Source organism: Podarcis liolepis (assembly GCF_965112155.1).
Source record: "Podarcis liolepis genome assembly, chromosome: 4".
Taxonomy (NCBI): domain Eukaryota; kingdom Metazoa; phylum Chordata; class Lepidosauria; order Squamata; family Lacertidae; genus Podarcis; species Podarcis liolepis.
In genome coordinates, this window is record NC_139558.1 from 12,466,398 (window position 1) to 12,489,079 (window position 22,682).

Genomic DNA, 22,682 nt, shown 5'->3' on the forward strand with positions numbered 1-22,682 from the left:
TTAATTATTCTGATTGTTTGTTGACTGGGGAAGAAAACCAAAATGATTTAGGAAATGATTGGAATATAAATCAAAAGGCAGCAAAATACTTTTATAAAAAGATAACAGCAACAAAAAAAATTCTTGCAGGTAGGTCACTGAAGAATATTAAATCTCTTAATGACAAAACTACAGCAGATTGATGATGAAGCAAAACAGTGTTTCGATGCCTGAGGCTGATGGCTTTGTAAGAGAGAAGTTCTGTTGTACCAGACAGACAGTCTCTCTCTCACTCACTCTATTTCTGAAATATCCTTTCTGTATATCCATGTGCTCACGATTTTTCATTCTTGGTGTCTTCTACTTTGGAAAAATTGTTATATATTTTTTCTTTCATAAATGTTGTAGCAATAACCCTCAACTCTGGATGCTAATATTTTGTGCATACCAGTGAAACAGATTTCCAAAAAAGCCAGTATAGTAACATGTTAAATCAGAGAGCCTGGTCAAATGCCACTTTAAGAACTCCACATGACACAGAAAATCATGTGTGTGTGTGTGTGTGTGTGTGTGTGTGTGTGTCCTCAAGCAACCTCTTCTCCCTGAGGAGCAAGACTTTTCAAGGAAAGTGTTTACCTGTCTATACACAAAGTTTTCCCCCACCTTCCGTCCAGAAATTGGTTGTTTGCTTAGCAATGTCTCTTCTCAAGACTATTTCTTTTCTTAAGGTTTGCCCACAGATAGGTGACCTAAAACATGGTACTATTAAATGGCTTTCCACCTCTATTATTCCAATTAATGAGTTAATCCAATATTTCTGCATAATGTTTGATCCCTATGTCTCCTAGACTGGTGTAATCTGCATATCTCACCGACTAACCTTTACTTTGTTTAGGAGATTACTAATGAAATAATGTCTAAAATAAAGCAAAGGAGAGATTTCCTCTGCTTTTCCCGTAGTTCTCTTTTTCTCCCCCTCCCACCGCCTTCCTTCCCTTTTTAACCAGTGGACTCCCCCCACCTTTTAAACTTATTGACACGTGTTTATCGCGTGAAATATCGGGTATTTCACCCTCCTATCTTGTTTGCCTTTAATCTGCTATTTCTCTTTCTGTCTGCAAAATCAGTTACATTCCCAGAAAAAGGATTCCAGAATACTGTGCTTGGATCTGTAGGAATCCACGCTGCCCAACATTCCTTAAATGCAATTAAAATATGAAAAGGGAATGGAAAGATTACTTTAACATAAGGAAGACTAAGTACTGCGGGACCTTTCTTGAATACAAGTAAAACATTACCCTTTTTTGTCAGTCAGGTAGCTTCCTTCAAACCCATTCCCCTCATGTTACTTCACTAATTAAAAAAAATATTGTCCAGCTTTTTTTACATCATGTGCCAGTTGTTTAAACTTCCAGGGTACGGACTACCCTACTTTCCTGAAGAATGTCATACTCAGCCCAAGACTGAATTCCACCTGGCTTTGAAAGATTCCTACTCTCTTAGCTTTTCCTACCTCACTTGCAAGGTTTCTGTGAAGCTACAGTAGGGTTGCCATATTTAAAACGGTGAAAATCCAGACAGAAAAGTTGTTGGGCTTCTTTTTGTCTTTTGGCCAAAGTTGTTGACATTTGGCTGATTTCCGCCCAGATACCACTGCGTTATTCCGGATGTATGGCAACCCTGATCTACAGTCTACTCTGAACTTGTATCTGCTTTTTGAGATGAACCACCCTTGTCACATACAGTGGTGCCCCGCAAGACGAATGCCTCGCAAGACGAAAAACTCGCTAGACGAAAGGGTTTTTCTATTTTGCGTTGCTTCGCTAGACGAATTTCCCTATGGGCTTGCTTCGCAAGATGAAAACGTCTTGCACTTTTTTCTTATAGCCGCTTGAAGAGGCGCAGTTGCGACGGACCGTGCTTCGCAAGACGAAAAACATCGCAAGACGAAAAGACTTGCGGAACGAATTATTTTCGTCTTGCGAGGCACCACTGTATCCTTGAAGTTTATCATTGCTGTATGGGAAAGGAAGGATAGCAAACTAGTGGTTCAGAAACTGCAACCCCCACCCCATTTTATTTGGAAGGGCAGAATACAGGCTATAACAAATGCAGCTAATCTGATATTTCTCCTTTCATCCTTCAGAATTTTGAAATGTTTTGCTGTCCTCTCCTCCAATGAGGAATTTGTCTACAGCATACATGAATAAAAAAACACAAGCACCCAGGGCTGCTGTTATGCCAACAACATTTCCCGAACGTGGCTGGGAGACAATATACTTATCTCTCCCCTTTCCCGGCTGATTTCTCTTCTGTGGTTAGTGTTATCTTCGGTGCAGCATTACATCTGCAAAGATGCCAACTGTTGTTGGCTTTTAAACAAAGAAACCAAAGTGTTAGACGCTGGTTTTATAAATCCTAGTTAAAGCTATCCCTGCATCAGTGCAGATATAAAAGTTGCGCCACAGATCATGATAGCTAGTGAAGAAGAAATGAATGTGTCTTTAGAAAGACCCACTGATGTGAAAAGTTACTCCAGTTTTCTTGGGCTAAATAAATCTCCCCCAGCAAAATGTAAAACCCAAACACTTCCTTCCTCTTCCCCGACTCATTCTCTGGCTGATTGCGTGTCTGAGAGTCTTGTTCAAATAGCAAATTAATTTAGGTTATACAAAACGCCATGCCTTGGTTTCTTGCATGCTGAAACTTTGGGAAAATGCATGTTATCTGAGCACACTTCTGCTCAGCACCATGGTGCCCGTTTGCAGAAGTCGGGGAAAGCGATTATGTTCTTGTCAGTTTCAGTCCTCTGGGGGATATTGACAGGGGAGGGAGAAACTGGGCATATTTTCCCTATTTGTATTTAGAGGACCCCTGTAGCGAAGCCAGTAATAACTTCATAGTAGCATACATGGACAGGCAGCGTTAATGACATATTTTTTAAAAAGATAAGAGGCATATATAAATATTTCTTTCTAAGAACACGGAAAAGAAGCAAGAAGAGATCAGTAATTGTCAACAATTCAAGATATATACATATTTCCCGTTTTCTCTAGAATTTCTTTCTTTCCGAAACATAGTTCCTTTCAGAGCTTGTAACCCAATTTTAATGGTTTTGATGATTTGACGATTGTAGTGCGTTGAACTTCACTAGTATTGCTGCGGGGTGTGTTTTCTGCCAGCATTTGATATGGGCAAATTCACTTATTTGCCACTGCTTTGATAAACTGGAAAATGCTTAAAGTTGCAATAAAAATGTTTTGTTGCAGAGCGATTCCATCCCCCGCCCTCCAATCAGTTTCTGACATCCCTTCACATAGGAGGGGGGGCATTTATCCTCTTAAAGCATTAGAAGTCAGAAGGGGACCATCTCTCACACCTGCTTTTATACTTAAAGTGCAATCTGATTCATCTCTACTCAAAGTAAACCCAATGGAGCTTGCAGCATTAAGCGTGCTATTTGCTCCTGCTTTCTGTCTATCCCACAAAAAGTAACAAGCACACAGCCTAACTAAGCTGCCTCCTAGCCTGCCAACCTCAGAAGGACACAGTGTTTGAAACTCCCATTGTTCTAGGTGCATTTTGCAAATGAAAATTTCGTTAGCGCGATCAGTTTCTGAGCTCTGGGCGCAGACCTGTGCCTAAGATTTTGGATTGAAACTGCAGAGTGGAAGGAAAGGAGGGCATTTTTCTGCCTCCCCACTTCCAGCTACTGGAGAAGAGACCCTTTTAAGAATATTAGGGGGGTGGGCAGGGGAAGGACTAGACCATGTGGAAAATGAACATAATATTTTAGCTGCAGATCATTCATTTTTAGCTTTGTATTTTTGTTATAAAAGAGTTTGCCTAGACATTCCCTTGTTGCGCCCATAACCTAGGATTAAGGTGGCATTAGCTCCTATCTTTCATATCTCAGCTTTTAACACAATGGAGTTACCATTATTACCAATAAAGGAGTTTCCAACACTGTACTGATTCGGGACACAGGTGGCGCTGTGGGTTAAACCACAGAGCCTAGGACTTGCCGATCAGAAGGTCGGCGGTTCGAATCCCTGCGACGGGGTGAGCTCTCGTTGCTCGGTCCCAGCTCCTGCCAACGTAGCAGTTCGAAAGCACGTCAAAGTGCAAGTAGATAAATAGGAACCACTCCGGCGGGAAGGTAAACGGCATTTCCGTGCGCTGCTCTGGTTCGCCAGAAGCGGCTTAGTCATGCTGGCCACATCACCCAGAAGCTGTCTGCGGACAAACGCCGGCTCCCTTGGCCCATAGAGCGAGATGAGCGCCGCAACCCCAGAGTCAGTCATGACTGGACCTAATGGTCAGGGGTCCCTTTACCTTTAACACTGTACTGACATGGTTCCTTGAACCAGGGCTGTGACTGCTGAACTGCATCAGTTTTAAACTTGGTCTTACATTGAACAACCCCATTCTTTAAGTTCTTTGGCCTTCGAGATTTAAATGTCGGGTGTTTGCTGGATTCTTTCACACGGAAGTATGAACGAACTTTTTGATACAGGTGAGTAGATTGTCAGGTGTTCTCATTATTTGGAAGGAAAGATTTGAACATCCACTCTGGAGTGTCAGCAAACACCTGCATGAGCAGAATTGTATATTGAGCCACCTGAGCACATTCTGATTCATGCAATTAAAGCAGTTTACAGAGTTGGTAAGAAAGGAATATCACATATTGAGGTTTGATGTCTCTTTCATGAAGAACAAAGGAGTTCCAATTCTTTCACTTCAAGTTTGGCCTAACCATTGTGTAATGAGGGAGGTTTAATGAATCATTGTTTAACTTAGATACTGCCAAGTATTTGACTATAACAGAGTCCCAAATGGGTACATAGTACTTTTCTGACAGACCCTTATTTAACTATGATTAATTGGCATTGGATAGTTATTTAATTACTTTAGAAGAAATCTTAAGTACAGTGTGTGTTCTGATTAAGTCATTTAATGTAATAACATGCATAGAATTGTGGAATGTGTGTGTTTCCCCCAAGGAAGATAATGCACATTACATGGGGAAAAGTGAGAGTTTGAAAATACCCTGAAATTTTCTAGGGCATGTGCTGTTTTAAGGGTTACCTCCAATGAAATATATCTTGCTACAAATCTAGCCTTTTTATTATTTGGCAGTGAGGGATAGGAGGGATATTTCTCTGTAGCGCAGGAAAGAAACGAGTTGTTGTTGTTAATGATCCTGTGCATTTGGTTTTCAGAGATCTATAATATAATGTTCCCAGCAACCACGGCTTCAAGACAAACACCTCTGCCTGTCTTCTCATCACCCGTCCTTGTCCCCCTCCTCCCCGGCCAAACATGTTTTAGTAAAAAGAAAATAAATTAGAGGGGTTAGTGCAGGGGTCAGCAAACTTTTTCAGCAGGGGGCCGGTCCACTGTCCCTCAGACCTTGTGGGGGGCCGCACTATATTTTTTTTTGGGGGGGGGATGACTGATTCCTATGCCCCACAAATAACCCAGAGATGCATTTTAAATAAAGGGACACATTCTACTCATGTAAAAACACGCTGATTCCTGGGCTGCCCGTGGGCCAGATTGAGAAGGCGATTGGGCCGGATCTGATCCCCGGGCCTTAGCTTGCCTACCCATGGCATTAGTGCTTTGTTACACTAGGATAAGAACGTAAGAAAAGCCTGCAGGTTTAGGCCAGAACCATCTATGTCCAACAGCCTTCTCACAGTGGCCAACCAGATGCCTAAGGGAAGCATATTTTCTCCTGATGAAAATGAAGGCAGCACCTGAGAGACTGCTTTCTCCGCATCCACTTTTGAATTCTTGGGAAGTGCGTGTGTCCCTTATTTATGCCACAGGCTGTGAAGTAGGGCTGAGCGATCTATCGATCTATCGTCCAAAACCGGTTTGAAGTCCATATCGTGATATCGTCTTCATAATTTTTGACCTGGCAATATATCACAAATCATGATGTGTGTGTGCGCACTATGCAAAAATCACAATGCGGGAAAAACTGTGAAGCCAGCCGATGCCTCTACATAGCTCCGTCCTTATTTCAGACATCGTGATATATCTAGGGCACATTTTCCCTAATGGTCTAGGAAAGTTCTTGTGTTCTTAGCTGTATTCATGTACCTGTCCTTCCTAAGCCATATGATTCTACTCCATTGCTACCCAGAATGAACATGTGAATTCGCTTCTTTCACTTTTAGTTTCTTTTTTGCAAAAATTATTTAAATTGAATTTTAAAAGCTGATTTTCCCCATCCCAAACTTCCTTGTTTTAAAGCAAAAGATTTCCCACCCCCCTTACTAGAAGCTCTGGCAAACATACTTTTCTAAAACATTGCATTACTCAACAGAACCTCACAAGGCAGGTACCAAAGCTACAGTTTGTTGGAGTTGATTAGCAACTTGATTACCCATGAGAACTAAGTCGTTATTTTAAAATGTGAATATTGCATATAAATAATCTTCCTTGTGGAATTATTAGTGTAGCTATTGGCTAGGTTGATACTAGCTTGGCTGTAAAATGGAATTATATTATTCTGGCACTCGTTAGCAGTTGTCATAACTGTAGACGTTACTTTATGCAACACTTGTGCGTGTTTGTTTTGGGTTAGAAAGCCAAGACGGTGCTTTTACTGTGCTTATCTCATAAAGCTTATTTATTCCAAGCTTTGAAATGCGTGTTTTTGTGTGCTTTTTTAAGAGAGGGGGAAGATACATGCCTCTCAAGTGTGTTTGAGAAAAATCCCTCTTCAAAAACTCCTCAAGCAGCCTTTTGGAGAATGAGACAGGAACTTGTGAGAAAAACTAGAGACAAAGCCTGAGATGCTCTCTGGATTGAGACTTCAAAGGGCAGAAGTGCTTTGTGACATAGTTTTATGAACATTTCATTACGGGGTTGTGTCTGCCCTCCAGCCCCCTAGGCCCTGCATCTAAATTACAAAGTGAAACCAAATTCTTAAGTAGTTGTGAGTAACCGTGTTGGCTTCTACCGTTTAGGTGAGCAAATATGACTCATGGGCAGAATGCAAAGGTTTTCCAGAGTTCATGACATTTCAGCAATTCCTTCTGACATGTACCGTGCTGGACCCTACATTCCCTTAGAGATGCTGGCCTGCTTCCAGGGAGCGCACGACTAGGCAGTTTGAACTTGTGATTCTCAAACAGCAGCACCATGAAATAAGAGGCGAGATTTATCTATTTTGGGCACCATGGAAAGTTTGAAAAGCTGTTTGTGAGATGGTTACTTATGCCCTGGTTAGATTTACAGTGGTACCCCGGGTTACAGGCGCTTCAGGTTACAGACGCTTCAGGTTACAGACTCCGTGAACCCAGAAATTGTACCTCGGGTTAAGAACTTTACCTCAGGATGAGAACAGAAATTGCACGCCGGTGGCGCGGCGGCAGCGGGAGGCCCCATTAACTAAAGTGGTGCCTCAGGTTAAGAACAGTTTCAGGTTAAGAACAGACCTCTTCAGCAACTGCAGTGGGTTTCATTTATTTCCTGATGAAGAAAATGCTTGCTTTATTTTACAACTCGGCCATCCCCAGGACTGGAAATGAAGCTGCTAACTAAACCAATGCTTCTTTACCCCCTTCCCAACTTATCCATCTGAACCTCAAACCAGCAAGGTTTTTACATTTTGAAGGTATGTGCTGAATACGGCTGTGCCAAATGGGAAATGGGAAAAAGGTAGCCCATAATACTGCAAGAAATTGCATTCCTCTTAATATAGAATTGTAGAGCTTTGAAAATTATTCGCTCTCTGGAGATGTCCCTAAAATGAGATTTGTATGGACACCAAAAGGCAAAACCTGAATTGTGTTTTGAAAGGAACAGTTTGAAAGGAAGTCCTCAAGAGGTTTCCCATACTCAGAACTTGTCCTGCCTGCTTTTTTCTTCTTTCTTTTTGACACACAGTGACAATCTCACAATAAGTATGTACAGTGGTACCTCGGGTTAAGTACTTAATTCGTTCCGGAGGTCCGTTCTTAACCTGAAACTGTTCTTAACCTGAAGCACCACTTTAGCTAATGGGGCCTCCTGCTGCTGCTGCGCCGCCGGAGCACGATTTCTGTTCTCATCCTGAAGCAAAGTTCTTAACCCGAGGTACTATTTCTGGGTTAGCGGAGTCTATAACTTGAAGCGTATGTAACCTGAAGCGTATGTAACCCGAGGCACCACTGTACCTCCCTCTGGCTACATATTTGTGTCCAGATATACAAGAGTATCTGATTGTTGCAGTGCACTAAGTGGGCTTCCATTTTTCCCCTCTTTGAAGTCAGGTCACCTGATGTCATGGCGATGTCAGGTGACTGGCTGCTCACCTGTAAAAGTGGCCCGTGAGCAGGTGGGGAGACCTCAGGATCCAGCTGACCACCCCTGCTTGGTGCGAGTGGTCCTGTTTGTATCTCCTCTGGCACCCAAAAGGGCTCAGTAAATGCCCTTCCTGTTGAATTCCTGCTTGCACTGGCTTGTCCTTTCCTGCATTGAACACCATCACACTTATTTCACTGGATGCTAGAGTGGAATATCCTCCTCCTTCCTGTTTTAGTCAGAGGAGAGGTAGAAAGAACTGTTCTCCATGAGCATCCTTGAAGGTGCTGATGTAGTTACCTTTCTCCTCATTAATGCAGGTAGCAGAAAGAGGGGGAAGCTTATGACAGTATTTTCTTCTCTTGTTAGTTATGATGTTTTAAATGTGGATTTGATATCTGACTTCCTTTAGTGATGTTTTCTTTTGAAATTTTTGATATACAGCGGTACCTCGGGTTACATACGCTTCAGGTTACAGACTCCGCTAACCCAGAAATAGTACCTCGGGTTAAGAACTTTGCTTCAGGATGAGAACAGAAATCGTGCTCTGGCGGCGTGGCAGCAGCGGGAGGCCCCATTAGCTAAAGTGGTGCTTCAGGTTAAGAACAGTTTCAGGTTAAGAACGGACCTCCGGAACGAATTAAGTGCTTAACCCGAGGTGCCACTGTACCTTTTTGTATATTGTATACAATAAACAGTGGTACCTCGGTTTTCAAACTTAATCCATTCCAGAAAACCGTTCAAGTTCCGAAACGTTTGAAAACCAAAAACTCAATGCAGAAGCCTCAAAACTGAAAACTCAACACGGAAAACTTAAAACAGAAGCCACCCTGGAAGTTCGACTTACAAGGCGTGTTCAAAAACAGAAGCATTTACTTTCCGGGTTTACGGCGTACCACTGTACTTGAAATGTTTAATACTTGAATACAATATACTTGAAATGTTTAATATACTTTTTTTGTATATTGTATACTCTACAGTCGACCTCTTTTGTAATGTTTCATTTTGTAATCTTTTAGATAATATTTTAGTTTCCTGTTAATTATGTTGCTTTGAATGTATCTTTTATATTTCACCTTCTGCAGTAATGTTTTATTCTGGCTTGTTTTATTTGATGTTTTAATGTGTTGTAAACCGCTTGGCGATTTCTTTCTTCAAAATATAAAGTGGCATTGAGATGTGATGATGATGATGATGCTTGTAGCAAAGCTGTGGTCCTATCTATCTTCCTGTGCTAGTCTTTCTGTGTTATACTGCACACCCCACAACAGCCAATTTGTGACTGGCACCCACGGCACTTTTTCAAAATCCCAAATGTGCCCACAGATGTACTGTCTAGGTTCCTTCATGAAAGATATTATGGCTAAGCTTTTCCCACAGAGATAGCCAACATAGTGCCCTATACACCAGGGTTTCCCAAACTTGGGACTCCAGTTGTTTTTGAACTATAACTCCCATCATCCCTAGCTAGCAGGACCAGTGATCATGGATGATGGTAACTGTAGTCCAAAAATAGCTGGAGACCCACGTTTGGGAAACCCTGGTCTAGATGTTGCTGGACTGCAACTCCCTTAATTCCTGACCATTAGCCAAGCCTAGCTGGTGCCAGTGGGAGTTCAATGACATCTAGCTGGCATCATGGCTACCCTTATCTACCCTCTTAGTTACCGTAATTAATTTATCTAAAAGTGGTTTTGTGTGACCTCGCATTCTTCTTTATGTGGACCTTAGTTACAGAAGAATATTTCCTTGAAGTTATCCTGCCTCAATGGGTAAGACAGGCCTGGTTTTAATTAACATGCAGAAGGACATAGGGTTATGAAATTTAATTGGGACCATTGGTCCCAATCGCTATTTAAATAGCTGTAGCAATGGAAGGGATGACGGACTCCAAGGAAAGTCATCAAACGGATATAAGGTGGCTTTAAATATACATCTTGACTGGTTTATCATAGTTCCCTAGCCTTTTTTAACCTAACCACCTAAGCTCATGCACATTGCATAAGGGCCTCGCTGATACATGGTGCTCCTTTTTCTTGCATTTGCAAGGTTGCCAAATGTGGGAGCAGATAATTACATGGATAAAAGTGGCAGTGATAACATTGAGAAGCGGGAGTACACATGAAGTCTTTTATTTTAGTTTATATCTCGCACATCTGTAAAACTTACAACAGGGGTGGCTACCCTGTGGCACTCCAAATACTGTTGGATTTGGAATGCCCTTCCATCAGATGTCAAGGAAATAAGCAACTATCTGACTTTTAGATGACTTCTGCCCTGTTTAGGGAAATTTTTAATGTTTGATGTTTTTGTTAGGATATTTCCGTTCCACCTTAAAAGGGAGCAGGATGTTTGTGTCACAGCCTGCGTATTTCCTGTTCACAGGATGTTTATGTTTGCTATTGCTTTCGTTTCTCTCTCTGTCTGAGACACTGTTGCAGGCAGTCATGCTTTTCTTTGTTCTGATCAACGCTGAATAAAAGCTTGTAAATAATGCTCTCCTGAGTGCGACTTCTGGCTGTGCATTATCTGCTGATAAGAGTGTGCATGAGCCCTGGAATGTGGCAAGGTGTTTTCAGGAAACTCGTGTTGCTAATCGCTCATACTGCGTGACTACGGGAGATCGATGGATTGTCCGGCAGCCGGCTTGGGGGCCATGATGGACTTTATCTCCCTGGCAGTATCCCAACAGTTTTATCATGTTTTTAATATTCTGTTGGGAGCCACCCAGAGTGGCTGAGGAAACCCAGCCAGATGGGCGGGGTAAATAATAATATAATATAATATAATATAATATAATATAATATAATATAATATAATATAATATAATATCTGCTCTCATCAGCCCCAGCGAGCATGGCCATTGGCCAAGGACCAGGGATTATGTCCAGCAACACTTACCAAACCACAGGTTTAAGCTGCTCTGGCTTACCCCAAGGTGGCACAAAGGAGATGTAAAGATTAGGGTTACTTACTTACTTCGCCAAACCTCTATCAGGCATTCCAAGTATAGGCCATCATAAAACATCCATATATAAAATCTTAAAATATATACAAATAAACAGCCATGTAAAATACATAACGAGGATTTTTATTGGGATTTCTTCCCATTAAATAGTGCCATTCACCAGAGATACAGTGGTACCTCGGGTTAAATACTTAATTCGTTCCGGAGGTCCGTACTTAACCTCAAACTGTTCTTAACCTGAAGCACCACTTTAGCTAATGGGGCCTCTTGCTGCTGCCGCGCCGCCGGAGCATGATTTCTGTTCTCATCCTAAAGCAAAGTTCTTAACCTGAAGTACTATTTTTGGGTTAGTGGAGTCTGTAACCTGAAGGGTATGTAACCTGAAGCATATGTAACCCAAGGTACCACTGTACTATTGACAAAAACTTGCAGTTACTTCTGGGTTAATGTCAGACGGATAGAATCTGATCTTTTCATTGTGTTGTGATGTCAGACTACCCAAAAAGGGGATAGCACACATTTGCGTAGCTGGTTGTACAATGGATAGTAGAAAAGGATATGTTCTATGGATTTAGGCAGGATGGCAAACATTTAAAAAGTCTCAGATTTTGGAAGTGAAACCTGCATGTTCTCAGGTTTTTTCTTTTCTAATCAAAATACTAAATACTTCTGAGTAAACCTAAGATTGTTTATCAGTTTGTAACTTGCTTTGGTGTGTAAGTCTTCTTTGGCGATCACTCGTAGACGAGTAAGATTGTCTTCCATGAACACGGTCTTAACAGTGAGTCCGTAAGTGACTGTGGAGGCCAGTTCTGGATCCACACGTTCTTCCACAATGGAGAGACAGGTTTCCGGGCAGGAGTTGATCACGGTGAGGGTTTGCCAAGCGTGCCTTCCTCTTAGCATGTTTTTCCCTTTCGTCCTGAGTTTGAGTGTCTTCAAAGCCCATGACACCTTTGATAACGGCTGTTCTCCAACTGGAGCGCTCACAGGCCAGTGTTTCCCAGTTGTCGGCGTTTACACTACATTTTTAAAGATTTGCCTTTTGTTGACCTCCAGCATTTCACTTTCCATTTTAAAGTTTGGAATAGAGTAGTTGCTTTGGAAGTCAATAACCAGGCATCCAAACAACATGACCACTCCAAGGAAGTTGATGTTGAATCATTGCTTTGACACTGGTGATCTTTGCAAATATCCAGCGAGTGAGGGTGTGTCAGTAACCACATGCTAAGCTGGGAAGCATTTGCATCTTCCCGAGGGATGAACATTTTGTGAGATATCCACACCCAATCAGAAATCTCACATGGACAAAGAATGGTGAAATTCTCTTTATCTTGTGGCAGGATATTCCGGTTGGCCAGTTTATCTTTAGGTTGCATGAGCACTGTCGTAAGCCACTACCACTTTCTTTGTAAATGAGAGCTGAAGCTGGTTTCTTTTGTTTTCAAAGAGTGGCCATCGTATCTTTGCTGTTGATCTGGATTTGACTTATGGCATGAAATGCAAGCAATTTCTGTTGTTTGTTTGATCTGCTCATTCATTTGGAGAAGATGCTTCTCTGTGAGGCATGGAATTAAGGAGACCAGCCTTTTCCCCAATTTTTGGGTGGGGGAAACCCTGAGGTTTGCAGCATCGCTGGACTTCTGTGATATCTATGTGGTTGTAGTAAATCCTTCAATAGTTACTTAAATAATGGACAGTGAGACAGAGGTAGCTCTACCTCTCCTTTAAATCAGAACCAGTGAAGGCGGTGAAGGTCCTGTGTGAGTGCCTGGAGGCGGTTGGAGGATGGATGGCGGCTAACAGATTGAGGTTGAATCCTGACAAGACAGAAGTACTGTTTTGGGGGGACAGGAGGCGGGCAGGTGTGGAGGATTCCCTGGTCCTGAATGGGGTAACTGTGCCCCTGAAGGACCAGGTGCGCAGCCTGGGAGTCATTTTGGACTCACAGCTGTCCATGGAGGCACAGGTCAAATCTGTGTCCAGGGCAGCTGTTTACCAGCTCCATCTGGTACGTAGGCTGAGACCCTACCTGCCCGCGGACTGTCTCGCCAGAGTGGTGCATGCTCTGGTTATCTCCCGCTTGGACTACTGCAATGCACTCTACGTGGGGCTACCTTTGAAGGTGACTCGGAAACTGCAACTAATCCAGAATGCGGCAGCTAGACTGGTGACTGGGAGCGGCCGCCGAGACCATATAACACCGGTCTTGAAAGACCTGCATTGGCTCCCAGTACGTTTCCGAGCACAATTCAAAGTGTTGGTGCTGACCTTTAAAGCCCTAAACGGCCTCGGTCCAGTATACCTGAAGGAGCGTCTCCACCCCCATCATTCTGCCCGGACGCTGAGGTCCAGCGCCGAGGGCCTTCTGGCGGTTCCCTCATTGCGAGAAGCAAAGCTACAGGGAACCAGGCAGAGGGCCTTCTCGGTAGTGGCGCCCGCCCTGTGGAACGCCCTTCCAGCAGATGTCAAAGCGATAAACAACTACCTGACATTCAGGAGACATCTTAAGGCAGCCCTGTTCAGGGAAGTTTTTAACGTGTGATATTTTATTGTATTTTTGGTTTTTATGGAAGCCGCCCAGAGTGGCTGGGGAGGCCCAGCCAGCTGGGCGGGGTATAAATAATAAATTATTATTATTATTATTATTATTATTATTATTGGGTATTGGGCAGAAACTGAACTACAGGGAAATGGAAACAGCAGTCGCTGCCTTCTTAGAAGCATAGTCTTAATGGTGCAGGCTCGTTTTGTAATAATCGTATTGCCATAAGAAAATTTCCCACTTCCCTAAATAAGTGATTAGATTTAATGTGCTTATTTCACCTTTCAAGTTTTGTTTACTAAATACCATATTTCTCGCTCTATAAGACGCACCAGACCACAAGACGCACCAAGTTTTTGGAGGAGGAAAACAAGAAAAAAAAATATTCTGAATCTCAGAAGCCAGAACAGCAAGAGGGATCACTGTGCAGTGAAAGCAGCAATCCCTCTTGCTGTTCTGTCTTCTGGGATAGCTGCGCAGCCTGCATTCGCTCCATAAGCCGCACACACATTTCCCCTTACTTTTTAGGAGGGGAAAAGTGAGTCTTACAGAGCAAAAAATACGGCATATGTCATGTTAATTTTGCGTACTTTTTCAGATAGCCAAAAGTGGTTGAACTGAAAGATTGGATTTTTCTCCTTTAATAAAGTACACAGTGTAGTTTGAATTATTTATTCTATATTTAGCACTGTGGGTGTGCGTAGCTCTTCAGAACATAGGAGTCAACTCCTAGGGGCTGAGGTCCCTTCACCCCCCAATAAAATATTTGAGGGGGCTGCCCCCCGAAAGTTGATGGGCATTGCCATTCAAGTAGTGTGTGTGTGCCATTTCATGTGATTGATTATACGGGGTTGGGCTTATCTGCCCCCCCAATATTTTATTCAGGTTGGCACCCCTGATTCAGAATGTGACAGGTCTCTGTCCTGTAGAGTTTACAATCTATAATGGGGAAACAGAGAAAATAGAGTCAGGTGTAATCAATGGAGGCATATACAATTGTTTCAGTTTATACAGTGGTGCCCCGCAAGACGAATGCCTCACAAGACGGAAAACTCGCTAGACGAAAGAGTTTTCCGTTTTGGAGGTGCTTTGCAAAACGAATTTCCTATGGGCTTACTTCGCAAGACGACAATGTCTTGCGAGTTCCTGCTGGTTTTTTTTCCTCCCCCCCCCTTTTCTAAGCCGCTAAGCCGCTTATCAGCTGATCCGATCAGCAGATAAGCCGCTAATAGCGCTAATCCGCTAATCCGTCAATGGGCTTGCTTCGCAAGACGAAAAAACCGCTAGACAAAGAGAATCACAGAACGGATTCTTTTCGTCTTGCGAGGCACCACTGTATGTTCTTAGTTACAGGCTGAGGCTAGAATCCTGTATGCAGTTGCTTGGGAATAAGTACCATTGAACTCAGGACTTACTGATGGTGATGGGCATGTGCAGTGGTGCCTCGCAAGCCAAAATTAATCCATTCCGCGAGTCTCTTCATCTTGCGGTTTTTTCGGCTTGCGAAGCACGGCTATTAGCGGCTTAGCGGCTATTAACGGCTTAGCGGCTTTAAGAAAAAGGAAACAAACTCGCAAGAACTCGCAAGACATTTTGTCTTGCGAAGCAAGCCCATAGGGAAATTTGTCTTGCAGAACGACTCAAAAAACGGAAAACTCTTTCGTCTTGCACGTTTTTCGTCTTGCGAGGCATTCGTCTTGCGAGGTACCACTGTATAAGATTATGAGATCCCACAGTAGGTTATGGAAACCACAGGGTTGAACCAAAGACATCAGGGAAAAGCAGGTTTTGAGAAGAGATTAGAAGGAAGAGAGGTGATATCACAACAGGTGTTTTAGAAAGCAGTTCCAAGCATAAGGGGCAGCAAGGGAGAAAGGGCAGAGTTTTCTAAGGGAGCAGGAAAACTTTCCACAAATTTATTTGGGAATTGTTTTTAATGGGATGCTGGTGAATTTTTCAAGGCATGACATCTCAATAGTATACACTTCTTTTACATAGTTTAGATTTTGGGGTGGGATGGGGGCTGAAATTAGAAATTGTTTTAACATATTGATTTTTAGCATGTCTGAAAAGATGTGCCCGAGAATATATTTGCTTCCCATAAAGTTGGGAGGGGGGAGTTAATTCGAACTTTAATTTTAGATTTGGCTACTAGTAGATTTAGCCATTCATATGACCTGCATTGTAATTGTTCATCAGGCTGTTAATTTTAACTTTAAATGTACTTAATTTAAAAAGTTGCTGGGGGTGTGAACTTTATGTGAAAAAAATTCCCATCCCTCATCTTGTGTAAGAAACCAGCCTTCGCTTCACCCTTAATAGCTAGAAGTGACATTTCTTTCTTTACTTTTTTTTTTTGATAATAATTTGTGTTAGTTTTCAATTACCAATCCAATAGAAGTGACATTTCAGGATAGTACTTATTTTTGAAGTTGATGGTTTTTCCTTCCCATCTCATAAAGACATGTTAAAAGTGGGTGTGGCTCATTTTATAGTCAGATGGGCGGGGTACAAATATATTATTATTATTATTATTATTATTATTATTATTATTATTATTAACAACAACAACAACAATAATAATAATACAGTGGTACCTGAGGTTACAGATGCTTCAGGTTACAGATGCTTCAGGTAACAGACCCCGCTAACCCAGAAATAGTACCTCGAGTTAAGAACTTTACTTCAGGGTGAGAACAGAAATCGTGCAGCGACGGCGTGATGGCAGCAGGAGGCCCCATTAGCTAAAGTGGTGCTTCAGGTTAAGAACGGACCTCTGGAATGAATTAAGTTCTTAACCCAGGTATCACTGTAATAGTAGTAGTAGTAGTAGTAATATTTTTGCTCTACACTTCATCTTGATGGTAAAGGTATAAATGAAATTCAGGTGCTGAGATCAACAAATCCATCTTTAGCTGGCCTCATTGAAGAGCATAATTATTTGGCAATGCCAAATGATTTGCATTGGGCCACAAATCATCTGGGTTGGGCAGTGATTCTCACCTAGGGTTTTTTCTCACCTAGGGTTGAGCTGCAAGAAATGGCCCCAGGCAAGTTCTCTAGCGCCAGTGGGATTTAGTTGTTCTTGTTCTGCTGTGCTGTGCAATGCTAGGAGGATCAGTGTTTTATCACAGCAACTGCTTTGAGAGGCAGCTGAGAGAAAATCTAGCTTGCTTTGTCTGGCTTCCCAAAGAATAAAATTCCAAAGCTAATGGTGATGCTACCAAAAGCAACTTGTGCTACTGTTCCCTTGCAAATACTTATTTCAAATATGGCCTGTGTTTAATGGACATAATGTAGAATGTTTGGTGTGTGTAAGTAAATCATTTGATACAGTTCAGGGATGAATCCAGACTTTATCCCAAGAGTAGATCCATTGAAATCAACGACACTAAAGATATATTTTAGTGGGTGTGCTCTAAGCTCAACTAAGTTTGGATCCAACACACTATTTCTGGTATAATCTGTCCTTTAAATTGTATTATAAAAGCACTATATTACTAAGCAATATAAGAACAGGGGATTTTTATTTTTATAAATAAAGCAGGAGGTCCTTATCAGAAATTTCATTCAAGTGAAAAAAGTGTGAATGTATAATTGACAACAGATTAACAATGATTTATTGTACAAAATAAGCAGAAGGTTATTGTTTTTGTTTGTTATTATGGTTTGTCTTTTTTGCGTTTTTATATTGTAAACCACTCTATGATCTAAGGATGAAGGGCTGTACAGAAACCAAATAATTGAATAAGATACAGTGGTACCTCGGAAGTCAAATGGAATCCGTTCCGGAAGTCCATTCGACTTCCAAAACATTCGGAAACCAAAGGGCGTAAGCCGCGTTGGACGTTCAGGTTTCAAAGAACATTCACAAACCAGAACATTCACTTTTGCAGCGTTTGGGAGCCAAAACGTTTGACTTGTAAGGCGTTCGGTCACCAAGGTATGACTGTACCAGAGCTCAGCAGTCTTACATTGCTTTGTTCTAGAGATCAACAAAACTTGAACAAAAAAATTGATTTTGGAAACATTTGTAACTTCTTTGGGATATGCCCAAAATATTTACTTCCTCTCCCAGGTTGAAATATAAAAGTCTCCATAGTTACCAAAGATTATATCCGAACACAAGGGCTAAATCTTGATTCCATTTATCGCTGGTGGTGAAGCAGATGTGTCACTTTTACTCAAAGTTTTTATTATCTTGGGCACAGGGAGACTTGTAAGAACCATCATGAAATCTATCATGCCTTTTGAAATGATATATTCAGTGGTGCTCTTGAACATGCAGTCTTATTTATCCCATGGAGCAAAGCTATTAAATGTAGGCCCAAACAGTTTGCTTGATTTGGAAATGTCTATTTTCTGTTTCTGTATTGGGTTCTCAAATGGCGATAAAACAATGTCTCTAAGGCTGCAATACTGTGCACAGTTAGTAAGGAGAAAGCAACGACAGCAACTGAATATCGTGGGACTTTACTTCCAAGTAAAAATGTTTAGGATTGTTCCGCCTGCTTCTTTTCCTTTTCAATTAGGAGCGAAACAACGCTACTTGATAACATGCTTCGATTTTTCTCCAATCATATTTTTTTATAGGAAGAATTCTGAATCGTTTCTCCAAAGATATCGGCCACCTGGATGACTTGCTTCCATTAACATTTCTGGACTTTGTGCAGGTAAATTAGTAGAGATCCTTGTAGAATTTGACAAGAGCACTTAGGTTTCGGGAATATAAAGTTATGATGATTTGCATGTCAATATTTTGTCAGTATTTCAGGTAGGTTAATGAAAGGACTTGTTTAAGAAGGGTGTAGTCAAAAATTGGGGGTGGGTGGGGGGGAATGAGTAATAAGTAGCAGGCAGGAGTGGCTGCCCGCACCTTGCCATTATGTCAAGGTTTCAGTATGTAGTAGCTACATGCTTGCTAAATTGCACCTAGTTTGCCTCGCAGCCATTTGGCAAGCCTGCCGCAGTGTTATGAAATATGTCCACAGTAAAGAAACAATCAGCTCACATGAAAAGATATCACTGATTAACCTAATTATTCATGTACTTCCTGAAAGAAGCCAGTGTTTACCGTACTGTTTTGGGATTAAGACAGGTGTGGCTATTTACAAAGAAGAGATTAGCAATAATAGGGCTGGAAACAATTGCTGTAATGAGAACAAAAGGAAGAAGTGGTTATAAATACCAAAAAGAACAAAAAAGTTGTCTAAGCACAAAAGATGTTAATGTCAGGGAACTGGCGACGGATTAATTTGTGGCAGTTCGCTGGCTTTTCAGTGGCTTGTCGAACAGTACCTTTTTCTGGGAGCTATGAAGGAAGCATGACATGCGAGTCAATCTTCATACATTGTTCGATTGGCTCATTTTCCATGCTCCTATTTCTGGAGAAGGCATTCCCTCTCTCCCCCTTCCACACATAGGTGCTGGCATGTATGCAATGGGACGCTGGTTGATGCATATGGATGTATATATACACGTAGACGCACCATCTTTTATTATATTTTTATATATATCATTTTTATTAAATTTTCTGTTTTACAATTTAAAGTACTCATTTTAACATCCTTAAAATACCAATGACTACCCTTCTCTTTCCGTGGTTCATTTTGCATATCATAAATCCCTGCATATTTTACAAAAACTAAGCCATTCAGTATTCTGTTATTGCATCCGTCAAAACTTATTTACACTGTAGAATTTATCTTAATGCTGCCAACATTTTTAGGTGTGCACAATTTTCCTCCCATATATTCAATAAATGTTTTCCAGTCTTCTCTAAACGTATGTTCTTCTTGTTCTCTTATTCTATATGCTAAATCTGCAGTCTGTGCATATTCCGTCAGTTTAAGTTGCCATTCTTCTTTTTGGACTAACAAAACATGGGCCGCAGTAGTAGCAAACATAAATAACCATTTTTTGACACCTGGGAATTTCAGTCTGAATTAACCCCAACTGGTGTTTTTTTTTTTTTTTTTGAAAAGTACTTTTAAACATTTTTTTCCAATTCATTATGGATTAGTTCCCAATACTCTTTAACCCTTTTAGAAGTCCACATGTAAAAGGACACACCATCTTTTCTAAGTGGGGAAAATTGCATTAATTTGGCATCTTTCATAACTGAACACCTCCTTTAAGGACAGTGCTGCCCTTATTTAAATAATAAATAAATGTGCAGGGTGGCTTGCATATAAGTTAGTAAAATACCCAGGGTTGCAGTGAAGTGGTGGTTTTTCCTTAGCAGAAAGCATTTGGTGCACCTATATTTCTGCCAATCTGCCATAGGCACCTAAGCTGTTCTGATAGGTTATAGTGGTCTCCACCCAGAACAGAATGCGATACAGGAGGGGTGGCAAAAATCAGGTGCCCTGACTTGCCCCAAGTAGAAGCTCTTTCTGCAAGTTAAAGCCGCCGTAGGATACAACCCAGCCCATGATAAAACAATAGTGGACTCCAAAGACAACAGAAAAAAGTATCATAAAATAGCACACCCAATGAAAAGGTGTTTGCCTGGCACCAAGAAGACAATTGGATGTCAAGCGGGCCTTCCTAGGGAGAGCATTCCACAAGTTTTGGGCTGGGTTGTCATCAATATGCTGATGACGCCCAGCTTTATCTGTTGATGGACGGCCGCCCTCACTCGGCCCTGAACACACTGACCAGATGCTTGGAAGCTGTGGCTGGATGGCTGTGTGGGAGCCGTTTGAAGTTAAATCCGTCAAAGACAGAAATTCGCTGGCTGGGTCAGGACGGCAGGGGTTGGGGGACCAACTCCCTTCTCTGTCAAGAGTTTGGGTGTAACCTTTGATGCCTCCCTTTCCATGGAGGCGCAGGTTGCAGCCACAGCAAAGGTGGCATTTCCCCATCTTTGCCACATTAAGCAGTTGATCCTTACCTTTCTCGCCCTGATCTGGCCACAGTGATCCATGCTATGGTCACCTCCGGGCTTGATTATTGTAACTTGCTCTACACAGGGCTGCCCTTGAAGCTGATCTGGAAACTCCAGCGGGGTGCAGAATGCCGCGGCTAGGCTCCTTGCGGGGTCCTTGCCATAGGATCGCATTCATCCAGTGCTTTACCATCTGCACTGGCTCCCAGTAGAGTACAGGGTCAGGTTTAAGGTTCTGGTTTTGACCTTTAAAGCCCTATGCGGCCTAGGACCCTTGTACCTACAGGACCGTCTTTCCTGGTATGCCCGCAGAGTACCCCTGGATTCCTCCCATGCCCCACCGATAACAGGTTTGTCTTATCTTCCCACCACCCACACCAGCCCCTTCTGGGGAGGAGGTGAATGAAAGTGAGACAGTCTCTGTGCATTCAGAGGGGTAAGTGGGGTTGTACGCTCTGCAAAGGGAAGGGCAATTCTTGGAGATGCCACTCTCAGCCCCTCGATTAAGGAGTGAGAAACGCAGGCGACACCCCATAAGGAAGCGCTAACACCAGAAAGAACTCCCCTTCCATATTTAGGGGGAAACAGAGGAATACACAAGGTTGACCCAACTTTTCTAAATTGATTTTATCTGAATGTATTTCAGTTAATTGACTGTGATTTTGTTAGCTACTCTGAGCCCGGCTTTGGCTGGAGAGGGCAGGATATAAATAAATTATTATTATTATTATTATTATTATTATTATTATTATTATTATTATTATTATTTCTTAATGCTAGAGCTACCAGGGTCACCAGCAGGGCTGGAGACATTGGCTGGCATAGTTGGGCAGCTGCAGATAACCCATGTCCTTCCTGCTGCCCAGTGTGCCTGCTTGCTACAGCATCACAATATACCACCAGCTAAATATCGCGCTATATTGATATATCACGATGTCTGAAATAAGGTTGGAGCTATGTAGAGGCATTGGCTGGCTTCACAGTTTTCCCCACATTGTGGTTTTTGCGGAGCATGCACACAAACACACACACATACACACACCCCGTGATTCACGATATATTGCTAGGTGAGAAATTAAAAAACCGATGTCACGATATGGATTTCAAACTGGTTATATTGATATATTGCCCAGCCCTACTGCTGGCCCACTATGGCCCTGGCCAACCTGTCTGGGCCCGGTGTGTTGGAAGTCAAAAAGAGTGTGCAGCTATACACACTCTCTTTAGCTTCTGAGTGTTGGAGAGCCCAAGCTGCACATGAGGAGAATGAGAGGAAGCAGCAGCTACCACTGGTGAGCTGTGTGCTGGGAGAGTTAATAATAATAATAATAATAATAATAATAATAATAATAATAATAATTTATACCCCACTTATACCCCATTTATACCCTGGTTTCCCCAGCCACTCTGGGTGGTTCCCAACAGAATATTAAAAACACGATAAAACATCAAACATTAAAGACTTCCATAAATAGGACTGCCTTCAGATGTCTTCTAAAAGTCAGGTAGTTGTTTATTTCCCTGACATCTGATGGGACGGCGTTCCACATGGCGGGCGCCACTACTGAGAAGGCCCTCTGCCTGGTTTCCTGCAACCTCACTTCTTGCAGTGAGGGAATCACCAGAAGGCCCTCGGAGCTGGACCTCAGTGTCCGTGCTGGACGATGGGGGTGGAGACGCTCCTTCAGGTATACTGGGCAGAAGCCATTTAGGGCTTTCAAGGTCAGCACCAACACTTTGAATTGTGCTCGGAAACGTACTGGGAGCCAATGTAGGTCTTCCAGGACCGGTGTTATGTGGTCTTGGTGGCCACTCCCAGTCACCAGTCTAGCTGCCACATTCTGGATTAGTTGTAGTTTCCAGGTCACCTTCAAAGGTAGCCCCACGTAGAGCGCATTGCAGTAGTCCAGAACATGCACCACTGTGGCGAGACAGTGAGTTGGCCCAGATTGCTGCTATTGCGGGCGCTTGGTGTGGTTCTTGCTATCGCTAAACTGAGC

General features: G+C 42.3%; 1 protein-coding gene across 1 annotated transcript in view; it reads left to right on the forward strand.

The window, feature by feature from the left end:
* The window catches only part of ABCC4 (ATP binding cassette subfamily C member 4 (PEL blood group)), a 166,861-nt gene that overhangs the window by 83,317 nt on the left and 60,862 nt on the right, over positions 1 to 22,682 (forward strand). The window contains exon 20 of the mRNA XM_083501067.1: positions 18,387 to 18,466. Coding sequence (XP_083357193.1) covers positions 18,387 to 18,466 — 80 coding nt within the window. The remainder of the gene's footprint in view (positions 1 to 18,386; positions 18,467 to 22,682) is intronic.